Here is a 12,373-nt window from a genome sequence, read left to right on the forward strand (position 1 = left end):
TATATATATATATATATATATATATATATATATATATATATATATATATATATATATATATATATATATAGGTGGGTAATAGCGAAATGCAATGTCAGTAATTGCAAATACATTTCAAATTTTTATACTTTGAATACCGCTGGTGTAACTAGGATCTGTAACCGGTTAAGTGTAATAAGATTAATATCCTAAAGCACCTATACTAAATTTGCCCTTAAGTACAATAATACATATAATAATTATTACAATATTTAGTTGGTATGAGAGTGCTTGAAAAGAACTTGAAATGAGTCACTGATTCACGTGACATACATCAAATAAATCTAACCCACAACGAGATTCATGACAGACGAATTCTGAATTTTGGCCACTAGACATGCACTATAAGTACCGTATAATTCAGAGCTGTAATCCCGGATCCATGCCAGAGAATTCATAAAAACCTTGAGTCGCTTTCTATGACAATATGGTATTACTAGCGAGTCTTCAGCTGAAAGGGCGCGGGTACGGCCATTTTATTTGGCGATGGCTTTTCTGCCTAACGAGTGACGACGGGTTTTGGCGATGCACCGAGTGCGCGCCGCGGTCGCTAGATGCCGTCGTGGTTTCGGGTATGTTGAACAAATTTCTCATTTCACGCCGACCCGAGCGTCTCGAATTCTTGGCTTGGAACGTTTTACGGCGATCATGCTGAATGCACGCTTTAATGCAGCTACATAAAGCATGCGAGGCGTGGAGTTCGGTTGCGAGCGGGGCGGAATCTGAATTAGTTTCAACGATTTCAACTGTTTATATTTACATATACAAATCGCACTACGTCATTTATTTACTTGCTCGTTAGTTTGCCGAAATGGTCGGCGTATTGTAGAGCTATTTAAATAGTCCGCAAGGATATTTTTGTTTTAGTTAGTCTCATAACAATATAGTTACTGTTTACCGTTTATATCTTGCCCTAAATCGTAATTGATGCTCTGAGATATTGCTGACCGCTTTTATTCGTCAACGTGACTATAAATTGTTGGCAACTGCTCAAGTAAGCGTGATAAGTGTTGATTGATACGCGATCGGGCTGTACGCAGTAAACACACTAAAAAGAATAATCCCTATTTATTTATGGGCGTAATTATTTGGTAAAAATATTACTCGCCGTAGGATTACTATTCCAAGGTGATTCCATTCCAAGGCATTCTTATGGCTGTTACGAGTACGTGATTTAGACCTCGCAAATGAAGTTATTGAACTGCAAGTAGGTACCTATGTCCGTCGTCACTTTGTCATTAAGGAAATCATCCAGCAGGCAGCGCACAAGCAGGCATTGCATAGAACCTTAATAGGCTCCCTTTGTTGAATACCATTTTCGATTCTGTATTGCCGATGTATATCTGCAACATTGTAAAGTAGCTGTTGTGATGTGACAGCGTGTAGCTGATGCTTACTGCAAATTCGGTAAGTAAAAGTCACGCCAAATATCTAGGCACAGAATAAGTAATAGTATTATCATACAGAACAACAAGTGCCGGATTTGGAACCACAAGCTTACTTCTGCGAAGTTCTTTCTAATGCTAAAAAAAACGAACTATAGTATAGGCACGGGTACTTACTGGTAATGGTTAAGTATTATCCCTATCTGTAGCGAACATAATTTTGTCATTTGCTATGGACATAGTTTTAATCTCGAAATAGGATCAGAAAGGATATAGGATATTTTTATCACGAAAATTATCATTTGAAGTAGACAAATTTGGCAGAAGCTACTATTTTGTATGTCTCACTTTTTACACATACAAACAGTTCTTAGTTGATTGAACTCAAATCCTTCTTCCATTGCTCATGTTACTGAAGATGCAATGAAAATTAAAAGTATTTTGTTAAAATTTCAGTGGTTGGGAGGCGGAGGCTGGGGCGAGGGCGCGGACGGGGGCGCGGGGCAGCGGCTCTCCCGGGGCCAGTGCATCACGCAGCGACGAGGCGCCATCAAACACAATAAGTAAGCAATCCATACGATAGCTAGAGTCTGGCTAATGAAAGTTGAGCCTGGGATTTATTTAAAACTTTTTATATGGCAACTTTTTTTCCTATCAAATAAGCTGTCAGTTTCAAGCTGTCATTTAATTTCATAGTAATTTTATTGCCAGGTGCGGTTTTTATTGAAATTCCCGCGTTATCTCAGGCTCAACTTTCATTAGCCAGACGTCATAAGTCATTCAATCATTTAAGTATTTTAAGTAATAAATTAAAAATGTTCCTGGTCTTGTAAGTACCTACAGCTATCCTAATACCTAAGTACGTATTCGTACGTCAGCATGAATAGTAGCGGATGAAACAACGAAAAAAAGTATCTGCCATCACCCTCGAATACAATATAATATTTAGTAACTTTAGTTTTGAGGATAATTACATGGACACACCTCATTCGGTTCTCGTATGCTATTTTATTTTTATTATCATTTTTTCTCTTAATTAATGTTTTAATTAGGTATACAGAATTTTTGACTCTTGGAAACCCTATACATCTCTAAGGATAATTTGATTAACGATATTATTGTAATCTTTTAGTTATGACACTTAGAGACATATTATTTACACCTCTAAATAATTTTAGATTATAGTTTTTGTATCTTTTTTTTTTTCAATACTATTATTATAGATTTTTTTGTAATTCGACATTTAGAGACTTTATACATCTCTATGTAATACTTTGATTTGATATTTGCGGCTTAGTTGTATTTTATAATTGATGATGTGTTTTTTTTTTGCTGTATGTAAATCCCATGTTGACGTGTAAAAGTGCCTTTGTGGCCTATTTGCTGAATAAATGTTGATGTTTGATGTTTGTTTGATGTTATTAGAGAATGGTAGATTTTTTTGACGCGTATTCAGATCCGTTACTCTTAATGCTGACTGTACTACGAGTAGGTATATATCTATTCGGAAGGGCTCTGAAGGATTGAAGGTGATATCTAACCATTGTGCATTGTTGTAAATAGTAAGTGGGCAGATTGCTACCTAAAGAGTTTTCTGTTCGAAACCAAAAAAAAGATTATGTACCAGAAACTCTATTTGATGCGGTAATGATCTCTTTACGGCCGCGATAAAATATATTTCGAAAACACTATCTGGACGGAACTGGCGCTTAAATGAGCGTAAATTGTGATGAAAATATTCGCGCATAACTAATAAGCATTTCGTTTACGAGCGCGACGTGAGACGCTCGCGCCCGTTCCGCCGCGGTTCATTGATCTTATAATGCTAATTACGATTTTATATGCGCAACAAGGAACCAACTAAACATACTGTTAATAGGAAATAAATTAAATTATTTTTAAGATAATATTTGAACGTGTGTTATTCCAAGTACAAACATTACTATATAAATTATAAACTGAAATAGGTGTCATGTACCTATACGAAAGTAAAAAAGTAATAGAGGGCTAAGACGGCGGTGTAAGCCCTTCTGGAATTGCATCATATATGTACTAATTACTCACTTGAGAAAATTCGACCCATAATGCCGCTGTTCTCCGAGTGGTCGAAGCGGTTTTTCATCGACCACGAATGCTCGGGGACCCTGGTTCGACTCCTGGCATGGGCACTGCAGTCGAAAAGTTCAAAATTACACGTATTTTTAGGAGCAGTATCTCTATTTTTCACCATTTTGAACTTGTCGATTAGACTAGCGGCCTTGCATGGTCACTTTTTCTTTCGTTTACATCTAAACATAAATCGGTACCTAAAGTGTTAACCGACTATTTGTAGACCTTACTGCAAAGATATAAGGTCCTCCGATGGTCAGTCAAGTGTTTCTGTTACATGCCTAAGTATTTTTATACTATGATCTCCCACGGCTTACATAAAACTACTTACGTACTTAGATAAAACAAATCCAATTACGAAGGTATAGGAAATCAATCCAGTAGAAGTCCAGTCTTCGGAAAGATGACATTCCGAGAGTGTGATGTGTTGATGTCAAAGACATTTTCTGTTTGAGGTATTAGTAATCCTTCCTGCATGAGTTACTTACAGTGAGTAGAACAACACCTTACTATTTTATGATTTAAAATAGGATGCAATGAAATAAATAAAGGATTTGAATTCTCTTGTAGTACCTATCTAATTGTGTGCTTTACTTATAATTCAACATATACCTATATGTACATATAATTAAACAGATCAGTTAAGATAAGTAGGTGTTGCTCCTGCTTGTTTACCGACCGGCGCCGCCCCCTCGATCCTAGTTACCTGGTGTCTCACGTCAGAATTCTTGGCTCAAGCCCTGACATTCCATAGATCAAAGCACGTGGGAGCTTGTCACTTAAAACACTCAATATAAATATAAGACTCAAGAATAGAACGTAAATAGGGAAAATGTTGTGCTGCTAATGAGTTCCGGGAATCAGACGAATAGTTAAAGGTTGTTCCGCGTATCTTAGTCACGCAAGGAACACGTCAGAGTTACCAGACAAATAAAGAAAAGCCGGAATCCGTAGGTAGTAAAATTAAGCCACATTGTGGACACTTCAAACTATTGCCAAATGCCGACGATGCAATATCGCGTTTCTTATTTTATTAAGTACCCAGCATCGGTGGGCCACCAACCGAAATAAAAGTAATTTTTACCCTCGTTTTCCATTATTTCATTTGCCATAACAACCAAGTGCTAATAATTTTGTTGTGAATCTAAGTACATTTTTGTGTAAATGTGTATCTAAAACGAGTAAAGCAAATTAAAGCAATAATAATAGACTTGCTTTATCACATTACGACAATAAATTAAGATACCATGTCTAAACATACCTCCAATCTCTTTTCCAGGGTGCACGAAGTGAACGGGCATCGGTTCGTGGCCAAGTTCTTCAGGCAGCCGACCTTCTGCGCGTTCTGCAAGGAGTTCCTATGGGGCTTCGGCAAGCAGGGCTACCGGTGTGCGGTGTGCCAAACTGCGGTACACAAGCGGTGTCATTGCAAGCTGCTGGGCAAATGCACGGGCTCGTCTGCACACTCGGCTTCTACTGTGGTGAGAACCCTAGATGCCTGAAACAAGAGTTGTTTGTTTGATCAGGGGAACGGCAATTAGGGATGCCGCTGCGCGGTGTGCCTAGCTGCCGTGCACAATCGATTCCACTGCACAAGGTGCTGGGGGTTGGTCCGCTCAGCCACCATCTATGTACAGTCTGCCAAAAATGTGGTCTACCACACTACGGTCGTTTGAACGTCATGAGACAACAAGGTCGATTTGACATGAATGTCAGTGACAATTGCCAACCTTAGCAGTCGTTAGATTTTGTTATGACCCTAATACTTTGATGTTGTTATGATCCGACGTCGAAACGACTCGTAGTGCATTTCGCGCATACTAATTAGCGCGAGCGATCATATTATTATATCAATGTAAAATCCTTAACCCATTGACTGCCAACATTTTCGTAGCACTAATACGCCCGTAAAGGAAAGCGACTACGAACAGAGAACCCGCCGAGCGGGTTCCCGGCAATCAATGTGTTAACAGTATATCTCAGTGCTCTTCACTCGCTTATTATACGAGTATATTGTATATTGGCGACATTGGCGTGTATGTATGTCGAATGGAATTTGAATCCAGACCAGAGTTTCTAAGTTCGAAAGTCGCTCCTACAACCTATATTAAATACTACGGCGTAGCAGGTCTACTGTTTAACTGAGACGGTTGTTAACAAGTTATTATGGTTTACTACGGACTGAGATGATAAGTACAACTAAAATTACATTTATTTATTAAACAACATAATAATAACGACCGGTCTGGCCTAGTGGGTAGTGACCCTGCCTGCTAAGCCGATGGTCCTGGGTGCGAATCCCGGTAAGGGCATTTATTTGTGTGATAAACACTAATATTTGTTCCGTAGTCATGGATGTTTTCTATGTATATAAGTATGTATTTATCTATACCTATACGTATGTATATCGTCGCCTAGCACCCATAGTACAAGCTTTGCTTAGTTTGGGGCTAGGTTGATCTGTGTAAGATGTCCCCCAATATTTATTTATTTATAACAGCATCAGATCCACAGCGCAGGTTTCGTCATCATACAGATAGCTCATCCACCTCAACAACACACAATTAACAACAGTACAACTATACTAATTACTACAGCTACTACTAATTTGTACAGCAGAATATTGACCCCGGTTTAAATCATAAATAAATGATTTATATAAAACATTATACTTGTTGCAGTACCTGCGCGAACGCTTCAAAGTTGACGTACCTCACCGGTTTCGACCTTACCAGTTCATGTCGCCCACCTTCTGCGACCACTGCGGGAACCTTCTCTATGGCTTCATAAAACAGGGGCTCAAGTGCGAAGGTAATGCTGCAATGACACTGCACTGCAGTCAGCGACAAACGCGGTTACCACATTGATGCGGATTCGCACGCCGCTCCAGTGTGATCCAGGCAGCGCTATTAGGGCTTGCAATTCGAATATTCGAATATTCGAATTTGTCGAATATTCGACCTGTTTTGATATTCGAATATTCGGCCGCTCAGGTCTCGAATATTCGAATATTTTTTATTACTATAAAAAAATCTATGTCATCCGCTGTAGTTACAGTTTCTGTGTGTTTTACGGGTATTTACAGTGAATGAGGAACGGTAGGTACCCAAATACGAAGGAAATAATATTTTTACTGTATTCCTCTCGATAGACTTCGTGAATACAGTGAAACCTAACTCAATTTAAAAGAAAACGAAATCAAAAAGTATGTTATTTTTACGGTGCGTGAGTTTTAAGTTAAAGGGTCATTCTGTTTATTCAGTACAAGCATACGTTAAGCGAATTTTTGAAGTCTAAACCTTGCCACTTATCGCAATTCTCAAATTTAATCATACCAAACCTGCCCAACTTGGTAATCTAACCATGCACCTTTAGCTGACGAATAATCCACCCAGTACTCAACTAACTTTTTCCCTTAAATATTCCAATATTATATCATTAGCCGACCATTAGGAATAATAACTTGCCAAAACAAATAAAGTCAATAAAGATTCAAAATACAATGAAATTAAAGGCCTTTTTACAGGCCTCTGAGTGATTACAAGTTAATTTAAATCGGAAAATAATTACCTACTGAAAAAAATATCTTACATACCTAGGTGTTTGGATGGTTTAAGTTATATTATTTCACGCAACGACGCATTTATAATAAGTTTTATCTAGAAATATTAAATACGTCTAATTTTGGCGTTTTACTTGTTTTTATAAATGTGGGCATCTTATAAATAGTAGGATGATAAAATCTAGTCAATTAAGTGGATTTCTGCCAAATATCCTTAGTTTTAGCAATATGTGAAAAAAGCTTTTAAATAAAACGATAATAATCCGATTTCTCGTTCCTTTTCTTATTTTTTATAATATTCGCATACTTATTCGAATATTCGAATACGTCGTCAGAAAAAGTCGAATATTCGAATATCTGAAAGTTTCGAATATTTGCAAGCCCTAAGCGCCATGCAGCGATATGTCCCGCTCGCACACTAGAGCGGCGGGCGGATCCGAATCCAATATGAAGATTGCCTTGGGATTGTACTAGGGTTGCCAGATCGAAAGGCGCTATTATCGGGAAAAAATATCATCAAAATCATTGTTTTATAACGTGAACCTGTTTTTCGGGACAATTTGCACTTGGTCGGGAATCGGGAACACATGCTAAAAATCGGGAGAATCCCGCCAAATCCCGACCATCTGGCAACCCTAGATTGTACCAACCATGGTAATATTGCATGTATAATAGCCGTAACAGCTATTGGAGAGCTCGTATAAATATTACAAATAGTTTACCGTGTTCTAGCGCAAAAAATCTAAGTTCAAACTAAGTAGTTTTCCAATGCCTGGGCGACAATAGTGTTTGTAATCGATGGTGTAGGTACAAATAGGTCTGTTAATATGTATTTTTACCATGTCGGTTATCGGTTAGTCTGTGCGGAAAGAGAAGAGTCGTGAAATGTATGGGTTCAATGCGTTCGTGCTCTTCTCTTTCCGAACAGACTCTAATCACTTATTTTTCAATGTTCTAAGTTATTAAAAAAGCCGTGACTATATTGTCAGTGAAAAAATCGATTGATCGAATCAGAATCGAACATCTGTACCTACCTATTTGGTTATAGTGTAAACTTTAATCGGTTTGTATTTTGTGGTTGGTACAATCGGAAGGTAGTATTATAATGGCTAGCTTTTGCGCATGCGATTGGGCAGTCTGGTGTGTTGACCACAGTAATGTAGTCATTCAAATTTGTGCTTTTAGGTTAACGTTTAAACGAATCTGATCCATAGAAAAATGTAATATGTATTGTACAAATCTGGAGACCCAAATCGACTGGAGAAAGTGACTGCTGTAGCTACGACCGTGAGCGGGAGACACTTTCTGCCATTTTGCCGAGTCAAACAGGGCCCGTATAAGAACCTATATACCTACTCGTACAGTCACGCTCCGTGATTGTTACGCCATTTAGGGTTCTAGCTAAATTGGACATTCCATAGCTTAAGTATGGCACAACCAATTTAGCTAGGACCCTAATTGGCGTAACAATCCCGTGTACTGACTGTACCTAAATTACTGCCCCAACATATATAACAGCCTGAACGTTAATTGGAAAACCATACTAGATTAGTAACTTTGTGTGGAAGATGATGATGATAATGATTGATAAACACTGTCCTAATATCTTTCCTCGGGCCTCAAACTATCTCTATACAAAACGTATACAATCTCACAGGCGCATTCTAATTTTAATTACAGGATATGAATTCGATGGACTGTTACATTTCTTCGACCAAAAACCTCACTTTTGACACTGACAGATCCTATCCATATCTAGTTCAGATCGGATGCATATCCTATAATTCAAATTAGAATATGCCTGTAAATTGGTTTAGCGGTTTAGGTAAGCGTTTTTTGTCAGTAGAAACGGGTGCGAAATTCAATTTTTTTTTGCGACGATTACCCTTTGCGCCTACATTTTTTAAATCTGCCGGTTTTTTTCTACTGACCGAAATTGCTTGACAGACTATACTTTCGCGTTTATAATATTAGTATTGATATATTTTTGCACTATAAATTCTAAATTCAAATTCAAACGGCTGTTATGCGTGATGGTGGGGCAGATTAAGATTGTAATGCTATAAAGTTATAAGTAAATTTAGTTTAGTAAGAAGAACCTCAGTTTTACACTATACTCGTAGGGTGCGTGTCGTGTAGAGAATACTTTGATTTTAAAATTAACCATATTGTATGTAAATAGAACTGTGTAACAATTTAAAATGTGTAACAGGTTAAAACATTTTTATGCACTAATTTTAAGTTTACATTTACATTAACAATATTAACATGCATGATTTCAGGTAATGAAATATTCGGAAAATAAAGAATCGAGAAAACTCGTAAAACATATGATATTGATCTACAGGCCACATGCTGTATACATATACCTTCTCGATCGCAGTACTATACAGAATAAGCTTTACTTTTATTCCATTTTTTTTTGTAATTTGTGGGGCTGCCAACGCCCGTGTAAACTCCACTTGACTTGCAAGCGTCCATAGACTGCGGTGGCTGCTTATCATCAGGCGGGCCGCACGCTTGTATGCATGGTACAAAAAAACGTAATTCATAAGATCATATTTTTTAAGTTCGAATTCGAATAGGCCTCCCGAAAGCTTAAGTAAAGTGCTACGACATAACGTTCTACGGCGTAGCGCTACATCGTAGAGCCTCGTAGCACTATACTCTACAATGGACCTTTTAATCTGTTGTGCCTTATAAGTCAAGTTGAAATCTAATTCAACTTCAATTTACACAAAAATGTTTACTTGTAAATAAGACACAATAATGTAAAAGACATTTCAAACAAATTCTAGAATCAAGAAAATATTACTTTCATATTTATGAGAATAATGATCTTCGTTCAAAAGACCTTTATTCAGTGTGGGCGGCGGAGACAAAAGATAATCTGAACTAATTAACCGTAAGGGCCTTCGACCAACACGGAAGGGACGCGGCATTCGCACTATTTCCCCTCTGCCTAGGTACAAGATCAACTGATCTAGCGCGGGTAACAAAACTAGTTGCGCTCGGATTTTAAACTAGACCGAGTCCAGACGCGCTAGTGAACACAGCAGCAGAAAAAATGCCAATTGCTCGGTTTTTTGTTGTAAAAAGAGGTCGGGGACATCAAATTTACAAAAGCGGCCAAGTGCGAGTCTGACTCGCCCATGAAGGGTTCCGTATTTAGGCGATTTAAGACGTATAAAAAAAAATTACTTACTAGATCTCGTTCAAACCAATTTTCGGTGGAAGTTTACATGGTAATGTACATCATATATTTTTTTTAGTTTTATCATTCTCTTATTTTAGAAGTTACAGGGAGGGGGACACACATTTTACCACTTTGGAAGTGTCTCTCGCGCAAACTATTCAGTTTAGAAAAAAATGATATTAGAAACCTCAATATCATTTTTGAAGACCTATCCATAGATACCCCACACGTATGGGTTTGATGAAAAAAAAATTTTTGAGTTTCAGTTCGAAGTATGGGGAACCCCAAAAATTTATTGTTTTTTTTTCTATTTTTGTGTGAAAATCTTAATGCGGTTCACAGAATACATCTACTTACCAAGTTTCAACAGTATAGTTCTTATAGTTTCGGAGAAAAGTGGCTGTGACATACGGACGGACAGACAGACGGACAGACAGACAGACAGACAGACAGACAGACATGACGAATCTATAAGGGTTCCGTTTTTTGCCATTTGGCTACGGAACCCTAAAAAGAAGGTGTTACATTTCACATGTAATATTTTTTTACATATCATACGTCTAATTACATTTAAACACAATTATTATATTTTAGTTTCATGTAATTGTTAGATTTATCGATTTTTCTCTCCCAGTACAAATTGCGGATCGCTCGAGCGACAAATCCGACTTCTCATCTCTTGACGAAAATGTGTTAGTGTGCGTGTTGTGACACTTGTGACTCGTCCGTACACAAAAACAGATCGAGGTGTGCAAGATTTGTCTGTGTAGGGTGTCATTTTCTATGTATTTGTGTCGTCATTACAGATTGGATTTTGTATGTAAGTGTGTGAGAAGTGCGACTGTGTGCACGTTCCCCCCCGCGAAAAATGGCAGAATGATTTGAATGTCAAGATATCGCTTGGGCCTATCCCTTCCGACGTGTCGGAAGCCCGTGTTGATCAAAGGTAAGGGCAACCGAATCGTGTCGGCAGCGACAATAAATCAGAAAGCTTTAGCATGGTTTTGACATTGAGGTGTTTATTCACGACAATATATTTTACAGTACATATGGGGCTACTTTTCCGCACTAGTGCGTAAAATAGCACTTTTCGTGCGATGTCGAAACTTTAAAGTGCCATATGTACTGTAAAACGTTGTTCGATACACGTGCGAATAGGTAATTCGCAACTCGTGTCGATTTAAAACACTCCCTTTGGTCGTGTTTTAATTTATCGCCACTCGTTTCGAATTTCCTCTTTTTCGCACTTGTATCGAAAATAACTATTTTGTGGTAAAGGTCGTGGAAGAAAAAACGGGAAAGTGCTAATAAATTTGATTCTTAAATGTTGTAAAAAATATGATAGTATAATTCTGATTGTAGCGGCTTGTCAGACCACTGTTTCAAAAATAAAGATGGACATAATAAATAAATAAATAAATATTGGGGGACATCTTATCTGTCCGTATATCATCAGCATACATTAACGCGGATTGTTTTATCTATTGTAGGGTTTAGTGCGAAATTAAATAGTTACATTTTACATTTTTTACACGCTAGTTGAAATGAATCATTTTTATACTTGCTTAATGCATCAACGAACTATATTGCCACGGCGAAAACGCGTGTTTATAAAATTTTGGCAGCGTAAACAAAAATTTCATTAAGTATCTCAGTTGATTTTGTCGATTAATAAAAGGAGTCATAACTCATAAGCATTAAATATTTTCAGGTGTAGCTAAGTACACAATTAAATTTAATATAATATACATATATATATATTATTATTTATTTTATTTTATTATAAAGCGTGGCTTATATTAGTAAGGTCGGCAGTAAAATAGCTTACCTATTAGAATTAAAAGTCAAACAGAATATTTAACACAATCGCACTACTTTAAAAGAAAACGCACTAGCTATTTCACGAGGAAAATTCGCGTCTAAAGGTAAGGTAAACGTACTAGTGCTCGACATGCTAATGCGCAATAGATGACACCCTGCTGTCACGTCTTTTGACAATGACTTAAGTTTAAAGATAACACATGTACCTACTGGGACCGTGACGAGCACTATTTAGTACTTTTACCTTAAAGGAAATTAGTT

The 12,373-nt window shown here is 37.4% G+C and overlaps 1 protein-coding gene across 6 annotated transcripts in view; it reads left to right on the forward strand.

The window, feature by feature from the left end:
* Nucleotides 1-12,373, forward strand: part of LOC134650175 (putative protein kinase C delta type homolog) — a 58,976-nt gene that overhangs the window by 5,279 nt on the left and 41,324 nt on the right. For 2 of the 6 annotated variants that reach the window (XM_063505059.1, XM_063505068.1), the window contains exons 2-4: nucleotides 1,881-1,987; nucleotides 4,813-5,014; nucleotides 6,215-6,344. In XM_063505059.1, coding sequence (XP_063361129.1) covers nucleotides 1,881-1,987; nucleotides 4,813-5,014; nucleotides 6,215-6,344 — 439 coding nt within the window. Of the gene's footprint in view, nucleotides 1-478; nucleotides 616-1,880; nucleotides 1,988-3,924; nucleotides 4,023-4,812; nucleotides 5,015-6,214; nucleotides 6,345-12,373 lie in introns of those variants that run through there. The other 4 variants (XM_063505062.1, XM_063505061.1, XM_063505060.1 and 1 more) reach the window with 4 other exon arrangements.

This window comes from Cydia amplana, chromosome 8 (genome assembly GCF_948474715.1).
Source record: "Cydia amplana chromosome 8, ilCydAmpl1.1, whole genome shotgun sequence".
In the NCBI taxonomy this organism is placed as follows: Eukaryota; Metazoa; Arthropoda; class Insecta; order Lepidoptera; family Tortricidae; genus Cydia; species Cydia amplana.